Below are 22,834 nucleotides of genomic sequence, written 5' to 3' on the forward strand. Positions count from 1 at the left end.
TTTGACATCTCCTTTGCCATATCATGCTCTTTGTGTGTGTCATTGTTAGCCACAGTTAAATGATCATCATCTTCTATCACATCCCCCAGGCTCCTGTTCCAAAGTACAGGGGCTCTTTTTCTTGCCACCTGCGTTTTAGTGTCAGCGATATTAACTTCTCTTGCAGGCTTCTGGACAAATGGCTGCCCTTGGGGACCACTGAGCATTTTGTCATATGCAGCAGCACACTGGTTGATGTTTACCATTGTATATAGCTTCCCTTTTCCACTGAAATGGCCTTGAAGGAAGTGAGTTTCTCAAAACGATATGTGCAGCTGCAGCTTTGACTGTGGACTGTTCTTGAGTGCACTGATGCATTTAGCTAGAATCAGTAGAGAAGTGTTAATATTTCCACTCTCTTTCAATCACCTTCATTGCGCGACTTGGTACATCTTTCTGAGCCAGCAAGATCACAGAGCGCCAAGTCACTGACTGGTGTTACATCGAGTGCTTCCAATCTTCAGTCTTTAACATTTAAACAGTGAATATGCTGCGACTTCGACTGCAGTAAGGATTGCATTTGGTGCAAGCAATACTCTGGTGTTTCAACCTGAGCTGCAGAAGTTTAAAAACTTCTTTTGAATCAGAAATCTGAATCCACTGCAGATCTTTTACATCAGAGCAGCCTCTGATGTCTTAACAAGACACAGCACCCTTCTTTTCTGTCATTTGACCCTGGGAGCAAAAAGTGGTAAACTCTCTCATTGTAAATCTTACCAAAGGAAACCCAAACAGAAATTTTCATGTTGCTTGCCACGTTCATGTTAGGTTGTTCAGGTTCTTTTATGGGTTCTTCCAAGTCTGCAGGTGATTCTGAAGTTTTGCTGTGATGGTTTATGCTGTTTTGAGAATCTACCTCTTTCTTTGGGGGAAGGATGGAATTTTGAACAGCAATTTCTTCTCTCACCTGTTCTTTAGTCAGCTTGATAATCTCTACACAAGGGGGCTTGAAATCCATATCTGGACACACTTTGCCATCTCCCGCAGGGGTCAACCCTGCAGCAACTCTGCCTCTACCCCTGTTCTGTCTGCTCCCTCCACCAGCCCCTTTGGCCTCCCCAGGATCCCCCCTCCCATTACTCTCCCTGGGACTTCTTTCCCTGGAGCGTCTCATGAAGTAAAGTCTGTCGTGACAGGTTCCTATCTCTGTAATGCATTTCATGTAGATGTATTTATTAAGTGTTAATTAACGCACCATGGGAGCCCCCTTCAGCCCTCTGTATAAATTGACCCCCTTCTTTCCATATGTTCTGCCCATAGGGTTTCTGCAGCCCTGGGGCAGCCAGCAGTAACCCCTGGGCCTTGGCAATGGGGTGAGGGAAGGGGACCCTGGGTTCCCTAGTTATGTGATTTGCAAGAAGTGTTATCATTGCTCAGAGCACCAAATGCGTTTAAATGATAGAAGTGCTTGTAAAATCCCCAAGCTCCTTTTCATTTCTCACGTAATAATCTCATACACAGGGTACACACACGTTTTCATTCATTATATGAGCTGAATTGATTATTATTATTATTATTAGCCAGCCAGGTTCCTGGTTATTTTCAGTGTGGATAATTATGTGCGCTAGTTTATGGGTTGAATGAGTGAATGACATAATGCCCCTCCCCCCATGTCCTTCACTAAGTTCAGTAATTTTGTCAAGTGTCTGTCACACTAGGGTGACCAGATGTCCTGATTTTATGGGGACAGTCCCCATTTTTGGTTCTTTTTCTTAGATTGGCTCCCATTACCCCCACGCTCTCTGGTCACCCTAGTCACACAACATGGTGGTGTTCCCCCGCCCCTCCTTCCCCCTGCTTTCCTTGCCTTCCCCCCATCACCTCCTGTCCCTGCCCTCCCTCCTTCCCCCGCCTTCCTGCTCCTGCCCCACTGACGGTGCTGTGCTGGCGCAGGGCCCCCCCGGGGAGGTGATCCAGCCACTGCCCATCCAGCTGCCCAGGAAGAGCAAGCGGTCGATCGACGCCAGCCAGCTGGTGGGCGAGGACGGGGAGGGGCTGGCGGTGGACGGGGCCCACGGCCACGCAGGCAGCATGGACGAGATCTTCGGCTCCCTCAATGCCCTCAAGCGGGAGATTGAGCAGATGAAGCACCCGATGGGCACCCAGGACAACCCGGCCCGCACCTGCCAGGACCTGCGGCTCTGCCACCCTGACCTGCCCCACGGTGAGCGTTAGGCCGGGCTGGATGGGAGATGGGGCAGCGCTAGGGGTTGTGCTTCTGGGATCGCGGGAAGCAGGGGGCTCTGCCCAGGCAGTCAGGGCTTCCCATTGCCCCAGGGCGGCGCTAGGGGCTGGGCTGTAGGGAGCGGGGTGGGGGCAGCAGGGGGCTCTGCCCGGGCAGTCAGGGCTCCCCATTGCCCCAGGGCAGTGCTAGGGGCTGGGCTGCAGGGGGCTCTCCCCAGGCAGCCAGGGCTCCCCATGGCGCCAGAGCTGCGCTAGAGACTGGGCTGCAGGGGGTGGGGGCAGCAGGGGGCTCTGCCCGGGCAGTCAGGGCTCCCCATGGCCCCAGGGCAGCGCTAGGGGCTGGGCTGCAGGAGGTGGGGTGGGGGCAGCAGGGGGCTCTGCCCGGGCAGTCAGGGCTCCCCATGGCCCCAGGGCGGCGCTAGGGGCTGGGACGCAGGGTGAGGGGCAGCAGGGGCTCCCAGGCAACAGGCTCCCTACAATGCCCCAAGTGCGGTGCTAGGGCTGGTGCGCAGGGGGGCAGCAGCCTCTGCCGGGCCAGTCAGGGTCTCACGCCAATTGCCCAGGCGCGGCTAGGGCTGGGCTGCACGGGGGGGGCAGCAGGGGCTCTGCCCGGCGGCAGTCAGGGCTCCCCCATTCCCCAGGCAGCGCTAGGGCTGGGCTGCAGGGTGTGGTGGGGTAGCCAGGGGGCTCTCCCAGCATCAGGGCTCTCCCATTGCCTCCCAAGGCGCAGGCTAGGGGCTGGCTGGCAGAGGGTAGGGGTTCAGCAGGGGGCTCTCGCCCAGGCAGTCAGGGGCTCCCCAGGCCCCAGGCAGGCGCTAGGGCTGTGCTAAGGGGTGGGGCAGGGGGCAGCAGGGGGGTACCTCCGAAGCAGTCAGGCTCCGCATCTGCCTCAAGGGCGGTGCAGGGCTGGGCTGCCAGAGTTCGGGGGGCAGCAGGGGGCTCTACCCGGGCAGTCAGGGCTCCCATTGCCACAGGGCGTGCATAGGGCTGCGCTGCAAGAGGTCGGGGGGGAGCAAGGGGCTCTGCTCAGGCGTCAGGGCTCCCCATTGCCCCAGGGCGGCGCTAGGGGCTGGGCTTGAGGGGTGGGGCGGGCAGAGGGGCTGCTGCCCGGGCAGTCAGGGCTCCATTGCCCAGGCGCAGGCTTGAGGGGCTGGGCGCAGGGGGCTCTGCTCGGGCGCAGGGTCCCGCATTGCCCAGGGGGGCGCGAGAGGCTGGGCTGCAGGGGTGGGAGCGGCGGGGGCTCGCTCCGGCAGTCAGGGCTCCCCATTGCCCGAGGCGTGCTAGGGCTGACGTGAGGTAGGGTGGGGCAGCAGGGGGCTCTGCCCGCAGTCCGGGCCCCATGGCCCCAGGGCAGCGCTAGGGCTGGGTGCAGGGGTGAGGTGCAGCAGGGGTCCGCCAGGAGTCAGGGCTCCCCATGCCACAAGGCAAGCGCTAGGGCTGGTCTGCAGGAGTGGGGTGGGGGGAATCTTGACAAAGTGGGGGATCTTCTTCATCTTCTCATGGTTTCTCCCAGTGGTTGCCATCAAGGAGGGAGGGGGACTTCAGTGTCTCCGTTGTGTTACTGGTTAAACAAAGGGAAGGGAAGAGGATTTATTGGACACAGCGCCGAGAGGAACTCGGGACCCCGTCGAAGGCCTGAAGGAAGAAACCCCCAGCGACGGTGACCTGGAACCCCAGCTCAGGAAGTCACAGCTAGCTGCCATGGAAGGACAATGGACTGCGGGAAGAGGACCACGTGCTGGTGACCTGACCAGCCGTCCCAGCCAGAGGGCCAATGGGGGCGGAGAGGAGAGGAGACCCAGTGACCCTGTTTCCCCCGGAGGAGAAGCCAATGGACAAAGGGGCGTGGGGCCGGATATCAGAGGCCCAGCTGGGAAGCAGGGGCTCTGGGCTGAAGAGGGGAGCAGGCAGAAGCTCACCTGGCGCAGGGGGAACTGGTTGGTGCTGGGCTGAGGAGGCCAGCCTGAGGCCCTGAGAGTTTCCTGTGCTGGGTCAACTCCATAAACCTACCTGGTTACAGCGCTGAGAGTCACTCCGGGCTAGAGAACGGGGAGGTGAGGGAGGCGGGGATCAACCCCTTCAGGGGTCGGAGCCTGGGGGCCAACACATGGCCCACGGCAGAGACAGACGTGCTAAGGCTCAGAGAGGTGCGGCTCCAGGAGGTGGAGGGGCCTGACCCCGAGAGAGAGTGGACCCCCGAGAAGGGCTGTTGCACTGAAAGGGGCACCCCCCACGGACCACATATGGCCACGCGTGGGCACCATCTGTGAGTCCGTGACAGGGGCAGCAGGGGGCTCTCTACCTGGGTGGCGCTAGGGGGCCGTGCTGCTGGGGTGGCTCGGGGGGGGGACGGAACAAAGAGGATTCTTTGTGCACTGAAAACACCCCGTCCCCCAGCAGGCAAGAACAGGATTGACCCCAATGAGGGCTGCTCCTGGGACTCCTTCAAGGTGCACTGCAACTTCACGGCTGGGGGGGAGACCTGCCTCTTCCCCACCAAAGAGAGCAGGATGTGAGTGTGATGGGAGGGAGCGGCAGGGCTGGGGGCCAGGACTCCTGGGTTCTCTCCCTTCCCTGCTGTATCAGTTACAATAATGAAGAAACCCTGTTAATTAACATCTCCCCAGGGCTCAGATTCCCCCCCGCCCCCCGGCTGTTTGCAAGGGATCGTTGCTCTGCGTGTATTTTAAAAGACTTCCCCCGTGGAAGAGGCCGAGGAGTGAAGAGAAGGACGCTGGTTGGATTGTTTTATTTTAAATTAATTCTATTATTTAAGGTGTGGAGACACACAGGGGTCTGGGCCCGTCCTGCAACTGCAGGCTGGGGTGGGGGATCCAATTGATTTTCTCGGTGCCGCCGGACACACGGTTCACAGGGTGACTGTCTTGGCTTTTCGGGGTTTGACAGGCAGCGGGCGCCCCCAGTGCTGAGCCGGCAGCCGGTGTAATGTTTGTAAGTAATGTTGGAAGTTGTGTTGTAATATATCAGCTAGAATTTTGCTGCTTTTAGGGGTTGTTATTTTTCGTGTCCTGCCCCCTTGGCTCCCCCCAACCCCGCCCGGCCTCGCCTTGCTTGGGGCTTTTTCTGTTGCTCTGTTTTCCTTCACCCCCCATGAAAATACGGGCCAGGAACAAACCCACGTGCGGATCTGTGGCCCCCAGCAAGGCCGCCCATGGCCTGCGGCCTGCACCGGCCACTGGCAGCTGGATTTTCTCCCTGAGCCCACCTCCATTAGCCGCCCGGTGTGTCATGCAGCCAGTTACACGGGGGTGGGGGGCGAGTGCTTTGCACCCGTTATGTGCCAGTGAATCCGGTGTGGAGCTGGAACACTGAGGCCGGTTCTGGTCCCGTGGGGCTGAGCGATGAGCCCCAAAGGGCTGCTGGGCCGCACAGGGGCTGGAGCTGACCTAGAGGAGGCTGGAGGAGCTCAGCTGCCAGGGGCTCCCATCGCTCTGTAGCCAAGGGGGGTAAATGCCTGGCGGGGGGACGAGCTGCCGCAGTTACAGGCCAAGGCCCAAGAACCAGTGGGGGACCTGGCCAGGAGCAGGCTGAGGCCGGCACGTAGTCCGTTTCCAGCCCCCAGCGGAGGGAGGGGCTGGGGCAGCCGCCTGCCGGCGCAGAGTGAGAAAGAGACGTTCCTGAGTGTGGAGCCGGAGCCAGACCCCTCTGCGGCCATGACGCTCTCGTCAGGCATCTGGTGCAGGAGTCCGGGAGACCCCGTCCCGCCTGGTGACAGGGACGTGTGGAAATGGCCATGTGAGGGTGAATCGGGCCCAGCTACTCAGCAGTGTAGATCAACACCACCCCCACGACGGCAATGCTGGTTTGCACCCAGGGAGGAGCTGCCCCAGAGGGATCCACCCGCAGCCTGGTCTCAGACAGAGCCATGCAGCTACGGCAGGACCCTGGTAATCCCCTGGGGGCGCAGGGGGGTGCAGACTGGGAGAGGAGGCGCAGCTGCCTGGGGGGAGGACAGTGCCTGGCCTGCTCCGCTTGCACTGCGCCCTGAGACCCCGCCAGCCTGCTGGCTCCCTGCCCCCCTGGCCACCACTTTCTCCTCTCGGCCTGTCTGCCGAGGGCTCTTCTTCACCCCCTGGCCCCACCCCCCTGCATCTCTCTGCCCCCTGGCCGGACCTCAGTGCACCGCCAGCTCCGGGATTCCCACCACCTGTGGGGCCCCACCTGTCTCCCCAGAGCTGAGCAGCCTGGGACTGGAGCAGAAGCCTGGCCAGTCTCGGCCAGTTGGGGGAGAGAGGGTTCTGGGGGGGCCACCGGGTCCTGCACCCCCACTTCGCAGTCAGACGTGACTCTCAGCCAGCCAGTAACACAGAGGTTTATTCGATGGCAGGAACAGAGTCTAAAACAGAGCTTGTAGATACAGTGAACCAGACCCCTTGGCTGGGTCCATTCTGGGGGGCAGTGAGCCAGACCCCTAGGTCTGCACTTCACTCCTCGTCCCCAGCCAGCTCCAGCCTGACACCCACTCCAGCCCCTCCTCTCTGCTCAGCCCCTTTCCCAGGCCAGGAGGTCACCTGATCCCTTTGTTCTCCCCCACCTTTAGCATCCCCTTGCAGGGTGGGAAGGGCCTGGCCATTAGTTGCCAGGAGACAGAGTGTCAGCCATTCATGCACACTGGCCCTTTGCTCTGCAATAATCTCACCCCCTAGGATGTGCTGAGGAGCCCCGATATCCACGTGACGGCCCAGCCCTCGACCGGGTGCTGCTTGGCCCCCATCGCTAGGCGTTGCTGGAGTCTCAGCCGGCTCTGTGGTGCCAGGAGAGCCCCAGCTGGTGTCCCTCCATCCACAGCCCAGTGTGGGGATTGCAGAGGGAGAGGACAGAGGGAATCGGGGCTGGTTGGTCCCCATGGGGGCGGGGGAGGGTTCCCCACGCTGAGCCAGAAGCAGCCCCAGAGCCAGACAGGAGCTGGTAAAGCTGTGGAGACCCCTGCCTGGGTTCAACCAATCACCTGGGGAGAACGGTGTCATTCCTCCCGCCCCGTAGCCGTTCTCACCCCGTGGAAACTTGGGGGAGGGGTGGTTTTGCCTGAGATTAGTGCCCAGTGACCCTGGCTGGGGACCCGGCCCTGCATAGCCAGGTCCTACAGCACCTGGTGCTGCCCTGGCACCCAGCCTGCCCCCGCCAGAGCCCCCCATTGCTGGGTGGGTGCCAGCTGGGTGGGCAGAGAGGAGAGCGCCTGACCCCCACCCCAGGGGGGAGCAGCTGGTCTTTGCAGAGCCCCTGGATTCACCCCATGGCTGCCCACCCCCTGACCTGCTCTCTGGAGCTCCATGGGGCAGGCTGTCGGCTCTGGGCTAGGATTTGCTATAGGTCTGTGCCGGGGTGGGACGGGGCAGGGGGGTCCCTTGGGTTGGGGTCCCTGCAGGGAGCAGCCTTTGCTGACGCCATGGGGCCAGGGAGCGACTCGTGTCTGTCTCTGAGAGCGTCACCGGGGGCTCCGTTCACACCCACAGCAGCACCCGCTCCATAGAGCTGGTGGTGGGGGGAGCAGGAACATGGTGGGGGGGAATCCAGTGGGGGAAGTGCAGGATGGGCTGGATTGCTTGGGAAGTGCCTCACCCATGAGGGAGGGGAACGTGTTCGTCCTGGCTAGAGGTGTTGCTCAGCTTTGGGATGCATGAGGGACAGCGTGGCATGATCAACAAACAACACCCCGCCCAAGCCGGACCCTTACGCCGAGCTGCCCTTGAAAGGTTCTGGGGTTGTTGGCGTGCGGCTGTCCCCAACACCCATCCTCAGCCAGGACCCCTCATTCCGTGCAGCCCCACTTCTCAGAGCACCCCAGCTGGACAGAGCCCCCATACTTGTCTTTAGCATGCGGGGGAGGCGGGGCCTGGGAGCCAGGGCTCCTGGGTTCTGTCCTGGCTCTGGGAGGGAAGTCGGGTCTAGTGTGGGGGGCTGGGACAGGACTCCGGGGTCCTATTCCAAGCCCTGTGAGGGGTGTGAGGTGTAATGGTTAGAGCTGGGAATCCAGGACCCCTCGGTTCTCTCCCAGCTCTGGGAGGGGAGTGGGGGCGGCTGGGTTAGAGCAGTGGGGGCTGGGAGCCAGGACTCCTGGGTTCTCTCCCTGGCTCTGGGAGGGGAGTTGGGGCTGGTGGGTTAGAGCAGAGGGGGCTGGGAGCCAGGACTCCTGGGTTCTCTCCCCAGCTCTGGGAGGGGCGTGGGGGCTGGTGAATCAGAGCAGGAGGGGACGAGCGGGCTGGGAGCCAGGACTCCTTGGTTTTATCATAGTTCTGTGGTTTCTGACAAGTCCCTTGCCCTCAGTGTCCCACTCTGTACTGTGGGGGGAGGATACCAACCCGGCTGCATTTCACTCGCTGTTGAGTCCTCTCCAGTGCAGGTGTGGGGCTGGGCCAGCCCCGGGTGCCAGTCAGGCTGCAGGCCCGGGGCGGGGTTTGGGTGGAAAGTCCCTGGCACTGAAATGATGCCCGCCCATGGGACCTGCTGTCTCACTGATGCACAAACAGGCAGAGACGCTGGGCCGGGGTTAGCACTTCCGGGGCTTGGCCAGTGGCAGCGCGGTGGCAACCCGGCATCACCGGGTGCTGGGCAGAGTTGGGGCAGGAGGGCCTGGGAGCAGAGTGTGCTGGATGCTGTTGGGGCTCAGAACCATCCAGGGGAGAGGGGGAGGAAGTGAAAGCAGGTGAGGGGAAAGCAGATGTCAGTCTGTCCCTCTGTCCACCCACAAGCAGACGGGGTGTGAAACGGGTGTAGAGCGTTAACCCTTTCTGGGTCGTGGGGCCGGAGAAACGTCTCCACTGGGCTGTGGGCAACTGCACGGGGACTTTCACGCTGACACTGGACTGACGGCCCTGGACTGCCAAGGCCCCATGTCCTGGCCCCGGCCCCCTGAGCCAGCCAGTCCCCCCCTGCCTCCCCCCTGGCCCTTCAGCGCAGCCCCGTCCACTTGCCCACGCAGATGGAGCCTGCGCAGGGAAAGCCGAGGGGCTGGAGTCAGCAGGGCCTGTGCTCAGAGCTGGGCTGGAGCCCAGGAGTCCTGACGCCGTGGGGCTGGTGTAGCTCCATGATAGTTAAGTTGCGACACAGACGTTAGTTAGCACAGTGGCAGAATGGTGAATAGCTGGGGGGTGGGGGGGCAGGAGCAGGGCTGGGATGGTCCGTGTGGAGCGCTGGAGAGGAGACTCCATGGCAGGGGGGCTGTTCGCTAGTAGTAGGAGCAGCAGGCCAGGCTCTGAGTGACTCACACAGATTCACACCCTCGTCCTGTGTCCTCTCCCGCTGGGATGCCCATGGGAGCAGCTGACAGGGACGTCCCCAGGACCTCCTCTCCCTGCTCTCGGGGACACTCCCCCACCAGGATCCCAGAGCTCATTGCACCTGATAGCACTGGGGCCAATTCCCCCCCCAGAAATGCAGCCACCTCTGGGGTGGGGCTTGGCAGCTGGGAAACAGCACATGGCACTTTGGGACAGGAAGTGACAGAGACACCAGTACGCAATGGCAGGGCCAGATTAACTCTCCTGTTGGCCCGGGGTTATTAGATTTTGTGGGGCCCCTGTATACAAGTCTTTTTTGTTGGGAGGGAGTTTGGGAGGAGGGGGATTCTGACCCGGGGCAGGGAGTTGGGGTGGAAGAGGGGGTGCAAGGTGCAGGCTCCGACTGGGAGGTGCTTTCCACAGGTGGCTTCCAGTTTGCAACGCAGCGGGGCTCCTGGAAGCGGCTGGTACATCTCTGTGGCACCTGGGGGGGGGTGTCCATGTGCTGCCCCTGCTCGCAAGCGCCTCCCACGTAGTTCCCATACCCCAGCTGACTGACAGCCAGAGGCGTAGTGAGCGCCCCCTGTACCCTCCAACCAGAGGGCGCCCCGCAAGGAAGGGGGCTCCTAAAAGTGGCAAAAAAAATGAATGCAACGGTGAAGATGGTGTCAATATTCGTGTAGTGTTTGTTGGTTTGCTTAATGTTCATGATACAACTGGCGAGGGCTTATTGGAAGCGTTTCTTGAAAAGGCAAACAACTTAGGAATAGACATTGCTGACATGAGAGGCCAAGCTTATGATAACAGCGCAAATATGAGAGGAAAGAATAAAGGAGTTCAAGCCCACATGCTAGAAATAAATGACCGTGCCTTGTATGTACCATGTGGAGCTCACACTTGGAATCTTGTGATCTCAGACGCAGCAAAGTCATTGAAATATGCCGTTGACTTTTTCGGTAAGGGGCCCCGGACATATGTTCGGAGGGGGCCACGTCCTTTGTTGCTATGGCCCTGCTGACAGCCGCCACACCCCCACCCCCGGCCCAGCCCTGTCGCTGCCCCCCAGGCTGGGATGTCCGTGCTGTTGGGCTGCAGCCTGGGCTCTCCAGGGGGATGGGAGCATCTCCCCCCCTGCAGCTGCCTCTCCCCTGGGAAAGGAGCTTGGGACAGGGCTGCCGGGGTGGGGGGGAGGGGTGTAAGTGAGGCAATTTGCCGCAGGGGCCCCGCACGCCCTGGCTGAGAATCCCCTGGCTAGAGGCGCCTTTTCAATTTTTACTCATCCAGTGGCACTTAGTGTGACGAACTGGGACTGTTCTTAATGTTTGCTCTGAATACTGTGTTGGTGCCTCAGTGTCCCCTATGCAGTTCTAAGTATCTAGGTGGTGGGATAAGGGGGTGTGATTGCTGCAGAGGGAGGGGCCAGTGCCCCTAAATGCCTGGCACTCTGTCTCCTAGCAACTGATGGCCTGGGCCCCTCCTCTGCAAAGGTGCCAGCTGAAAGTGTTGGAGACAAAGGGATCAGGTGACCTCCTGGCCCGGGAAAGGAGCTGAGCAGAGAGGAGGGGCTGGAGGGGGTGGTTAGTCTGGAGCTTGCTGGGGACGAGGAGTGAAGGGCAGACCTAGGGGTCTGGCTCACTGCCCCCCAGAATGGACCCGGCCGAGGGGTCTGGTTCACTGTATCTACAAGCTCTGTTTTAGACCCTGTTCCTGTCATCGAATAAACCTCTGTTTTGCTGGCTGAGAGTCACGTCTGACTGCAAAGTGGGGGTGCAGAACCCTGTGGCTTCCCCAGGACCCCGCCTGGGTGGGCTCGCTGTGGGAAGCCCACGGAGGGGCAGAGGATGCTGAATGCTCCAAGGAGAGACCCAGGAGGTGAAGACGTGTGAGCTTCTTGCCCTGCAGACAGTCTGCTCCAAGGGAGAGGAGGCTCCCCAGAGTCCTGCCTGGCTTGGTGGGGAGCAGTTCCAGAGCATCGCCCGGGGACTCCGTGGCACTTCGGCGGCGGGTCCTTCACTCGCTCCGGGGCTTTGGCAGCGGGTCCTTCAGTGCTGCCAAAGACCCAGAGCCGCCGGGTGAATACGAGCGTCACAGCGGGTGGTGCCTTTACCCCAGGCCCTTTGAATCCTCTGGGCGGCCCTGCTTGGGGGTCTCGCTTCCCCCTGCCTCCTCCCTGCTGCCCCCACCCCTGGGGAAGGAACTGGTCTGCACTGGGACTGGGAACCCACAGCCTCCCCTGGAGTCACCTCCACCCCCAGAGCCCCCCTCTGGGGTCCTGCCCCCCACCTCCCATCAGATCCGGCCCTGCCCAGGCCTCTGCCCAGCACAACCCTGATTCCTGCCAGCTGCTGAGTGGCCCCAGGGTGTGTCTGGGGAGTCCCCTCCCCCAGGGCAGCTGCTCTGTGCCCTGCGTCCCGCTCCCCCCAGCCAGAGCCCAGCAGGGCCAGAGCCCCCAGCCCTGTCCTGGCCCTGAGGGAGCAGTGAGCACAGAGCTGGGGTGGGGGGCTGGGGATGATTTATTAGGGTGCAGCAGTTCTAACAGCGCCCGGCCTCAGTCCGGCTTCCCCCCAGGCTGCGGAGCAGCATCCCCCAAAGGTTCCCCGAGGGCAGCGGGGTCAGCGAGAGGGAACGTGGGGCTGGGCTGGGGCAGGGAAAGGGTTAACACAGGAGAAGTCACCCCAGGGCCCTGCTGGGATTGAGGGGCAGGGATGGGTCCCCAGGGGGGCAGCGCGGGCTGGAGCCGGGCAGAGCGCAGGGAGCAGATGGGGACAGGAAGGGATCTGCCCCAGGTTCTGCATTGTCTGGGCTGGGTGAGGTGCTGGAACTGATGGATGGAAACTCCTGCCGGCCGGGGGATCCGATGCCCAGGATCTAACGCAGGAGCCCTGCAGGGAGAGGGGAGAGAAATCAGCCCCTGGCCGTGGGGCTAGCGGGACGGATGGTGGATTTTCTCTGCCAGGCCCCAGGGTGCCCCAGTGACTCTGCTTGGCAGCCGCAGGGCTGGGTGATGCTCGGCAGGACCCAGGACCCTCTGCCCCCGGGAGCAGCTCGGGGATCAGCCTGAACGGGGACCAAGGGAGCCACAGACTCCTCCTTCGCGGGGCCAGCATCCCAGTGCCCAGGGGCTGAGCTGAGCGGGTGTCAGGGGCCGAGGGGTAGAAGCAGCCGCCCCACGGGTGCCCCAGGTAGCCTGTGCTCAGTGTGGGGGGAGGCGGGTTTAACGGGGGAGGGGGATTGAAATTACCTGCAGGTTGGGGAACAGGGCGCCCTGAAAAAGAAAGAGAAATAGGGTCAGAGCCCTGGGTGAGGGAGCCAGTTCCTGGGGGTCAGAGCTCCAGCCCCTGCCCCACGGCGTGGAATGATCTTCACTAGGAACCCAGCCCCACTCCAGCCCCCAAACCTGGGGTTCCCCTCCTCTGTTATTACTGCAAATCCCTGATCTAGAATCCCTGCCCGGTGGAGGGGATGGGAAATGCTCTGAGCCCCAGGCAGGGGCAGCTCCCTGCACTGCGAGGGGTCGGGGTCTGTCCCACCTTGCGGGCTCGGCCGGGGAGGGGAGAGAGAGAGCTTCCAGCCTGGCCCTGGGGCCCTGCACTGAGATTTCCCCATGGTCACTGCTCTGTCCCTGCCCTAGGAGCGGTGAGGGTCTGACCCAGCCCCGGGCCCAGGAGAGGAGAAGCCGGGAGCCTGCAGCCCCTGCGAGGGGAGGTAGGGTAGAGAGCTTGCAGTCAGGCCCAGATTCCCCTGAGCCCCCCCAGCCCCAAATCCCCCTACAGACACCCTGGTGCCCCGCCCCCGCCCGGAGCCGTTCACCTTTCTTATTCTTCAGGTAGATGAGGAGTCCGGGCGCCAGGAAGATCAGCCCCAGCATGAAGCCCCCGACCCCCGTCAGCATCTTGCTCCTGGCGGAGTCAGACTGCGCCTCTGAAACAGGGACATGGAACGGGCCGGGTCAGAGCCAGGGGCCCCCGGGCCAGGCTCCCATCCGCACCAGTGACCAGCGCCGGCCAGGGCAGAGCCAGGGGCCTCCGGGCCGGGCTCCTGTCTGCTCCAGTGACCGGCACCGGCCGGGTCAGAGCCAGGGGCCTCCAGGCTGGGCTCCCGTCCGCGCCAGTGACCAGTGCCGGCCGGGGCAGAGCCAGGGGCCTCCGGGTCGGGCTCCTGTCTGCACCAGTGTCCAGCGCCGACCGGGGCAGAGCCAGGGGCCTCCAGGCTGGACTCCCGTCCACGCCAGTGGCTGGCATCGGCCAGGGCAGAGTCAGGGGCCAGGGCCTGCAGGAGCAGCTGTGGGACAATCTGCCCCACGTCAGGGCTCCTCCTGGTCTGTGAGCTCAGAGATCAGCTCAGGCCCTGCATCACAAGGTGTGATATCCCTGCCCATTGTCAGCATGAACCAGTCTAGCCCTGAATGCTCCTGTGAGCCACAGAAATAGCCAGTCTCTGTGTGAACCTTGCTCAGTTCTTGGGCTCAGTGACACCCTGTGGCAGTGAGTTCCACAGGCTAATTACACTGTGTGGGAAACGTCCTTCCTTTTACCAGGTGTGAATTTGCCCCTTTCCATCCCACTGAATGTCCCCTTGTCCTTGCGCTGTGAGACAGGGAGAACAGACGCTCCCAGCCAGGGCCGGCTCTAGCAATTTCGCTGCCCCAAGCACGGTGGCACGGCGCGGGGGGCGCTCTGCCACTCACCGGTCCCGCGGCTCCGGTGGACCTCCTGCAGGTGTTTCTGCGGACGGTCAGCTGGTCCCACGGCTCCAGTGGATCTGCCGCAGGCGTTTCTGTGGAAGGTCCGATGGTCCCGCGGCTCCAGTGGACCTCCCGCAGACACGCCTGCGGCAGGTCCACTGGAGCCGCCTGCTGCCCTCCCAGTAACTGGCAGAGTGCCCCCACGGCATGCTGCCCCAAGCACGCGCTTTGCGCACTGTGGCCTAGAGCCGGCCCTGCTCCCAGCCCAGGTCAATAGATTTGGGTTAGCAGCCTCGTACAAGTGCTCTAAAAATTGTGAGTAGGGTTGATGCTTTTGCTAAACACAAGAATACATGTAAAAATGTGGATGTAACTGTTCAAATTGTAGAAGAAAATTCCCCCTATAAAAGCAGTGTCCTTTTCCAAATCTGGTCAAACCTTATACTGCTAAAACCATTGAATCTCTGCTGCAAAAGGAAATCATTTGTGCACGAACTTCCATGTGCAATTCGCCAATTTGGCCAGTACAAAAACCAGATGGACCATGGCATTTTATCAGGGGGTAGCCGTGTTAGTCTGTATCCACAAAAACAGCAAGGAGTCCGGTGGCACCTTAAAGACTAACAGATTTATTTGGCCATAAGCTTTTGTGCATAAAACCCCCCACTTCTTCAGATGCATGTATTGATTATCAAAAATTAAATGAAGTGTCTCCAGCTGTTACAGCTGTTGTAACCAAAATGCCTAATCTAATTAATCTGTAAATCCCAAAGCAAAATGGTTTTCTACCATTGGCACCTGTTGGGTTTGAATATAATGATAAGCTTTAGATAATGAGTTCAGCACTTCTGGGAGAGTGCTCCCAGCGTGGACATGATCAGTACTTTACCTCGAACCTAAATTCTCATGAGCGTTGAAGTGTAAGAAATACAGCAGCAAATGAATTCCATGATATTGAACAGTCAGCACACCCCACCTCAACCCATTGCAGGAGCAACTAACGCAGCACCCTGGATTTCAACTCCGCACACTGAGTATAAAAACCAGGAAGTGAAATTAAAGTTTTAAATAAAACTAAAGTTATCAAATACTTCTAAGTGCTCTGAGCAGGAAAATGGAGCTTTCTACGGAAAACTCCACTAGGAACCACTCCCGTATATTGATGGTCAATCCATGAGAGGGCAACAGACTAACACCATCTCTAGGAGGATGTGACTAGTATGTGGTACTTATCTTTAGGGGTTGTATGTGCTGTGACATTTAGACCTTTGTTGGTAACCCTAATAAAACTGCTAAAAGACAGATGCTCGTGTACGCGTTAGGTGGCTATGGTCCCATGGGCTCTAAATCCAGAACAAACAGAGATAACGTTGTTGAACTTGAGGCTGTAGCCCAGAGCTGAGCCCACTGGAACATAATTAACATGAAATAGAACAAAAGGCTACACTAGACAGCGCTTTGAAGTCTTGGCTTGGGTTGGTATTTGTGGGGGGTGGGTGACCCAGCACTCTTACCCCAGTGCACGGTGAGGGGGCCCTGCAGGCTGATGTGCTCCACCTGGCAGGTGTAGACGTCCCCGCGCCGGGGGCTCATCTCCAGCATCACCAGGATCTGGAAGGTCCAGTCTCCATTCTGGAGCAGCTCCGTGGACACCACCCCTGCCGTCTGCTCCTGCCCGTTCTTCAGCCACTTGATCTCGATCCCCGAGGGGTAAAACCCCGTCACGGAGCAAACCAGCAGGTGGGGGTGGGGCGGGGACCCTGATTTCGTGGGGGAAACTTTCACCTTGGGCTGAACTGGGGTGAGAGAGAGAGAGAGAGAGAGAGAGAGCAAGCTGGGGAAGGGTCCAGAGATGGAGGGGGGCTCAGAGAGAACCGGTGCCCCCCCCAGGGAAATATTCACCCCCCCATATGCCCAGCACCTGTGAAGTGCGATGCTCCCCAGGGTGTGTGGAGTCCAATCTCCCCAACCATACACACGGCGCCTTTCCAGGACAGGGCATCCAGCCCCCTGATACACCTGGCAGCTGCCTGGGGCAGGGCACCCTGGATGTGTGGGTCCCATTCCCCTGTACATGCCCTGGACAGACAGGGCTCCCCATGGCGTGTGGGGTCCAATTCCCCAGCCAGCCCATTTCCCCCTCACTGCCCCGGGGTGGGGCTGGTTCTCTGCTGCCCCCCATTGTCCCAGGCAGGATCAGCAGAAAGGGGCTGAGGGGAGTTGTGTCCTGTCACCCCCATGGGGACAGAGCCAGGGACTGTCTGATGCTCAGGGCCCAGGCAGATGGGGTCTCAGCCCAGGGACTGCCCCCACCCCCTGCCAGGGGCACCCTGAGTGGGGAGGGGTGGGGTTGGGGGGTGGGAAGCTCTGCCCCATCGCCTGGCCCCCACAGTGCAGGAAGGGGGGTAGGAGCCGCAGCAGCCGCCTGCCCCAGGTGGTCGGGGGGGGCGCTGGGGCTGAACCCCTCAGAGGGGTGGGGGGGCTGGACAAAAAAGGGGAGGGGTCAGCTACACCCCGAGACTGACCCGGTGGGGGGGGGGGGGGGGGGGGGGGGCTCTCGGCCTCTGGCCGACAGGGGGCGCCGCAGCCAGACACGGAGGGCGGGGGGGAGAGGGGAGACCCTCCCCATTACCCCGCCCCTCGGACCCGCCCCCCGCGCTCCACCTCTCCGGTCGAGGCTGAAAGGCTCGATCGCCCGTAGTTGTGCCGGCAGAACGTGTCAACCGCAGCGCTTCTGCGCCAGGATGTCGGGTCCTTGTTCCAGCGTCGGTGTCGGGCGCCCCAGCTCCGTTCCGCCTCGAACACCCCCGGTCGCTGTCGAAAGTGGTGGTTGCTGCCGGCGTAGATCCCTCTCCACACGAACCGGACCCCCCCGGTGCCGGTTGGTAAGTAACAGTCCCACTTCTCCTGGTACAGGAAATTTTCTGGGGGGGGGAGACGGGCTGGCTCAGGGACCCGCCCCCTGCCCCGCGGCTCGGAGCTCAGCGGGGGGGCGGGGACAACCACAGCCCCGGACACCCCCCCCCCGGCACCGCCTGGATCCACTGGCCGCTGACGGGAACCCGCAGGGCGCGGGGGGGATGATAGTAACATGGGGAGACGTGGGGAGGGCAGGTTGGGGGTCGGGGGGACACTCAGCGGGGGGCGAGGGGTGGGGCAGGAGGTCACAGAGAGAAATGGGGGCAGGGTGGGGCACAGGGTGCGGGGACACTGAGTCACGGGGGGGCACAGCACAGATGGGGGAGGCGCAGGGGAGCTGGGAGCCAGGCCAGGGGCACTGACATGGGGGCTGGGGGCCGGTCGCTGTGGGGCAGGAGAAGGCCCCAGGGTCTGGCTCTGGAGCAGCCTGTTAATGTGGGTTCACCCCAGGTTCCCCTGGGGCAGAGGGTGTAAAAGGGAATGATTCTGTGCATTGTGTCTTACCCCCATGGAAGGGACCTGGACCCCCATGGCCCCTCCACGTGTCCACCTCGGGACCCCCCCCCAAACACCGCAGGTGGAGCTGCAGCTCATGGAGGAAAGACAGAGACCGACACACCCAGCACCTGCCCAGGACAGGGCTCCCAGGGTGCGTGGGGTCCAATTTCCGCCCCTCCACATACATCTGCTGTCTGCCTGGATGGGGTCTCACCAGGGCATATGGGGTTGATCCTCCCTGATCTACCCAGCGCCTGCCCAGGACAGGACTCCCCGGGGAGTGTGGGGTCCAATTCCCCTGATACGCTCGGTGGCTGCCTGGCACAGGGCACCCAGGGTGAGTAGGGTCTGATTCCCCCAATACACTTGTGACCAAGATGCGGCTCCACAGGGCATGTGGGGTCTGATCCCCTTGATACACCCAGCGCCTGCCCGGCATGCGGCTCCCTGGGGCATGTGGGGTCGTCCAGTCCAAACTGAACTTCACAGATACACCCACCGCCCACCTGGGACGTGATCCGCAGGGTGTGTGGGCTCCGACCCCCCAGCTACACCCAGCGCTGCCCAGGATGGAGCTCCCTGGGTAGTGTGTGTCTGATCATCCCCCTCCCCCAGATACAAGCAGCGCTGCCCAGGATGGGGCTCCCTGGGGCGCTGGGGTCCGACCCCCCCAGATACACCAGCGCTGCCCAGGATGGGGCTCCATGGGGTGCTGGGGTCTCTGCTCACCTTCGGGCTCCGTGCAATGAGCCAGGTGGGTTCTCAGCACCGTCACTGTCACTAGCAGAGCCCCAGCCCAGCAGCTCCTGGCCCCCAGGATCCAACCCGCCCCCATCGCTGCTCAGGAGGGAGAGACCTGGAAAGTCATCGGGACCCCCCAGCCCGAGACCTTCTCTGTCCAGCTCCGAGCACCAGCCCCGGGACGCTGCCCACGGCCCCGGGGATTGGGCACCCCCAGCCCATGGGCCAGTCAGCATTGGGGCTGGTCAGCATCATCAGTTGCCAGGCAGAGCTGGCCCCAGCAGGGCTCAGTTCCCTACTTCTCCCTCGTAGGGGGCAGAGCAGGGCCTGGGATCGGGGTGCAGGACTCGCCCGGTGCCTGCCATGGCCCTGGGGCAGCTGGAGAGTGGGGCCAGCCCAGGGACCAGCCCCCACCAGAGCAGGTTCCCCAGCAACGGGCCTGGGACCCTCCGTCCCCTTCCCCTGGTGCCTCGACCCCCTGCTCCCAGCTGCGGCAGGATGAGTGTGAGGGGGTTTCTGGTTTGTTGGGGGTAAATTTAGTCCCAGGGGAAGGTTTGGGGCTGGCCCCGCAGGCAGAAGTTCTTAGCTTCCCCCTCCCCCACCTCTGTGTGCCTGAGCCCTGCCCCCCAGGGCTGCCCAGAGGGGGGGCAAGTGGGGCAATTTGCCCCAGGCCTTGCAGAGGCCCCCACGAGAATATAGTATTCTTTAGTATTGCAACTTTTTTTTTATGGAAGGGGCCCCCAAAATTGCTTTGCCCTAGACCCCCTGAATCCTCTGGGTGGCCCTGATGACCCCACCATAGAACTGGGGCTCAGTCTCCATGGGTCAGGCACAGCTCGGCCTCCCAGCTGCTCCCACCATGGATCTCCCTAAGGGGCTTCTCTGGCCCCTAGTGCCACGTCCACATCTGGGACTGTGATGGAGCAGGAAGCAGGGTGGATAATTGGATTTGCCCTGGGAATGTGGCAGGGGAGTTACATTGGGGATGGGAAGGAAGCTCCCTGAGCTGTAACCTGAGCCAGGAGTGGGCTGGGAGAAGTGACACCTTCTGCCCGGGAGACTGAACCAAAGGAGGAGGAGCAGAGGGGAGGGGGAGAAAGCTGCTAGAGGGATTTTTAGAGTCGGTCTTGCGCTGGGTGGTGCAACGCAGGGAACCCCAAGCTGGGGTCTAAGCTCCCTGAACCCCCAGAAGGACTTGATTGAGGGGTCCTGGTTGTGCATACACGCTCCGCTTGGGACTGTGTTCCTGTCGTCTAATAAACTTTCCGTTTTACTGGCTGGCTGAGAGTCCTGGTGAATCCCGGGAAGTGGGGGGTGCAGGGCCCTGACTCCCCCGCACTCCGTGACAGGGACAAACTCCCCCTGGTGGTGATGCTGCATCCGCCCTGCTCCGGGCCCCGCTGTGCGCACAGCCTGCGGGAACAGGCGTCTGGCTGGAAATTTGCAGTACTGCCAACCCCGAATGCTCCAAAATTATGAGATTGGCTGTAAAATCCTGAGTTTATGTAACAACACCAGCTGTGAGGTTGTCACGGAGTTTGGGGGAGTCAGGGCCCTGCACCCCCGGCTTCCTGCGATTCACTGTGACTCAGCCAGTAACACAGAAGGTTTATTTAGACGACAGGAACACAGTCCAAAACAGGTCTTGCAGGTACAGACAACAGGACCCCTCAGGTCCATCTTGGGGGGCCAAAGGGAGTTCCCTTTGCAGACAACAGGACCCCTCAGGTCCATCTTGGGGGGCCAAAGGTTGGCCACAGCCCCATCTGGGCTCCCCTTCATTTCCCCAGCCAGCTCCAGACTGAAACCCCCTGCAGCCCCTCCTCTGCCTTTGTCCCTTTCCCGGGCCAGGAGGCACCTGATCTCTTTGCCCCCAACCCCTTCCGTTGGCACCTTGCCAGGGAGGGGCCCAGGCCATCAGTGGCCAGGAGACAGAGTGTGGGTCATTCTCTGTGCAGACACCATCACACCTGCCCTCTAGGGCTCCACAACAATCCCATCCCCTTATCCCACCACCTAGAGACTTATGAACTGCAAAGGGAAACTGAGGCACCCACACAGCACTCAGAGAAAACTTTAAGAACAGTCCCACCTTGTCACAGAGGTTCTTTTTATTTGCCTTCTACTCTTTGAGCCATCAGGGTACCTGGGGGTTAGAGGTGTTACACCCCCCCCAGCGCACAAGTGTATGGGTCAGAGGTATGACTCATGGGTGTAATTTGACAGAGCAGGGGGGCCATTGTCCCCCCAAACTGCAAACATTGGACAGGCACAGAATTTGCCCCCCCCCCATGCATGGCCCCGTTGGCCTGACTGAAGCTGCACTCCCAAATATGGAAGTCAAACAACGCCTATGGTGTGACCCCCCCAAAAAAATCATGAGTCAGGCTCACCAAAAATCCTGCAATGATGTACAAATACCAGCTGTGTCTTGAGCCCTCAGGGCGCCCAGGAGTCCCACTCTGACTCTCTCCCCACAGCCCCGAGGGCTGGACGCTCACTTTGTCTCTCAGAACAAGGCTGAAATCCTCCCAGACCCACGTGACTCCTGGAGCTGGGGCTTTAGGAAAACACAAGAATTATCCTGACTCGTGACACAATCCTGCGAGCCAGGAACACTGAATTTCTCCATCTCCTCCCGGGGAGGCTCAGCGCTGCTGCTCTGCCCGGTAACAGCCTGGTCGGTGCAGGGATTTCTGCCATTGGGTTTGGGCCCCTGGGCCAGGCTCCCCTGGCCAATACTGGGCACTGCCCCCAACCGTGCCCCCCCCCGGGGTGTGACATGTGCCCCCCCGGCCCCCTAGCACTGCCGGCCCCGCACCCAGCCCAGTGCCGGGGAGAGGAGATGGGCGCAGGACGGGGTGTCCCCATGGCCCAGCTGGCCCTGCTCACTCTGCTGGCCCTGCCGGGTGCCGGGGCAGTGACAGGTATGGGCGGGGCGGGGGCTGGGACACCTGGGCCTGGGGGCGGGGGCAGCTTCACCCCCATAGTGCCTGGCTCCCCCCCAGAGAGGAGACAATGGGGGGGGGCTCATGGGGTGAGCCAGATTTGGGGGGAGCTGCAGGGAGGAGGGTCTCATCCAATAGTAGGCAGGGGATGGGGTGGGCAGGGCAGGAAGGGGGGGCTGATCTGGATGGGGTGGAGGGAGGGGAGGGTCTCATCCTCATGACAGGGAGTGGGGAGGGGAGGCTGGCGCGGGGGCAGCAGAGGGATTGTGGGGAAGTGACTGTAGTTTGGGTACGACACAGCCCTGCCCTAGGAGTGCAGGCCCCTCCCCCACAGAGACTCAGAGGCTGATCCCCCCAGGGGGGTGCCAGGCACAGGGGGGGTTGGGGAACGTTCCCCAAAGAGCCGCGCCAGGGCCAGACCCTGCTGAGCAGTGAGTGCGTCTGTGCAGAGCTGGGAGCCCTGTCCCCACTCCCTGGCCTGGCCCAATTGTCCCCCATCCTCCCAAGGCTCAGACCCACGGGGGGGGCTCTGTGGGGCAGATTCTCTCCTCGGCTAGTGGTGGTGGGTTCCCTCCTTTGCAGTCGCTCGGTGAGATCCTGCCGAGTGAGCTGGGGTCAGCAAACGACTCCCTAGAATGCAGGTGCCCAACTCCCTTGGGCCCTGGGGAATCCAGCCTCAGCCCGGAGCCAGACCCCTCCCCCCTGCAATGTCTGTGACCCCCCCAGCGCAGCTTTAATGTCTCTGGCTGGGGAGTTCCGGGGTCTCCCAGTGACCGGCCCTGGGGGGTGAGTGTCGGGGGCCAGGGACTGAAATCACCCCGAGAACCAGGTCATGGCGACCCCGGGACACGGAACCAGCCCCATGCACAGACGGGAGAATGAAACGTCCTGCAGCTGCAGCCCCCAACTCCCCCCAGGCGCCGCTTTGGCTGGGTCACGTCCCCACTTGCCAGCGGAGCCGGGTTTGCTCTGGTCACTGCTCAGCTGGGAGATGTGACTGGAAACCAGGGAACTGAGCAGGGGTCAGCAAGGGGGTCTCTGCTCTCTCAGTCCTTGCACCAGGGCAGCCCTAGGGGGCCTGTGCTGGGGGGGGGAGGCGGGGCAGGGGCACTCTCTCCTGGCAGTCAGTGCTGGCCCCAGGGCCCCACCGCGATGCTGGGGGGCACCATGCTTCATGCATCTGCCTTCCCCTGACACCGGGGAGCCCTAGTGCAAATGTCACAGCCCGGGAGCTGGGGGGCTGCACTGCTGGGGGAAGCGCTGAGACCCCCTCCCCTGGGGTGAGGAGCAGCCCCCCCAGGTGGCCGGTACTGACCCCCATCTCCCCACAGCGGAGAACATGCTCTCCCAGGTGGCCTTCTACCAGCGCACGGACCCGGCCCAGCGGGAGGCCGGGGAGTTCATGTTCGAGTTCGACCAGGACGAGATCTTCCATGTGGACCTGGAGAGGAAGGAGACCGTCTGGCGCCTGCCCGACTTCGGCAAGTTCACCAGCTTCGAGGCGCAGGGCGCCCTGGGCAACATGGCCGTGCTGAAGAAGAACATGGAGATCATGATCCAGAGGTCCAATCGCACGCGGGCCC

General features: G+C 61.6%; 1 protein-coding gene and 1 pseudogene across 1 annotated transcript; one reads left to right on the top strand and one right to left on the bottom strand.

Moving 5' to 3' along the window:
* Positions 1 to 11,958: 11,958 nt before the first annotated feature.
* Positions 11,959 to 18,458, bottom strand: LOC116833408 (H-2 class II histocompatibility antigen, E-S beta chain-like). Its single transcript, XM_075061430.1, is given in 7 exon segments — positions 11,959 to 12,343; positions 12,703 to 12,726; positions 13,272 to 13,382; positions 15,660 to 15,941; positions 16,810 to 16,839; positions 16,842 to 17,069; positions 18,292 to 18,458. Coding segments are annotated over 7 exon segments (795 nt in total). The 5' UTR covers positions 18,398 to 18,458; the 3' UTR covers positions 11,959 to 12,329.
* A 2,619-nt stretch (positions 18,459 to 21,077) lies between these two features.
* The window catches only part of LOC116833407 (mamu class II histocompatibility antigen, DR alpha chain-like), a 9,250-nt pseudogene continuing 7,493 nt past the window's right edge, over positions 21,078 to 22,834 (top strand).

The sequence above is a fragment of the Chelonoidis abingdonii genome, unplaced genomic scaffold (genome assembly GCF_003597395.2).
Source record: "Chelonoidis abingdonii isolate Lonesome George unplaced genomic scaffold, CheloAbing_2.0 scaffold0713, whole genome shotgun sequence".
Classification (NCBI taxonomy): domain Eukaryota; kingdom Metazoa; phylum Chordata; order Testudines; family Testudinidae; genus Chelonoidis; species Chelonoidis abingdonii.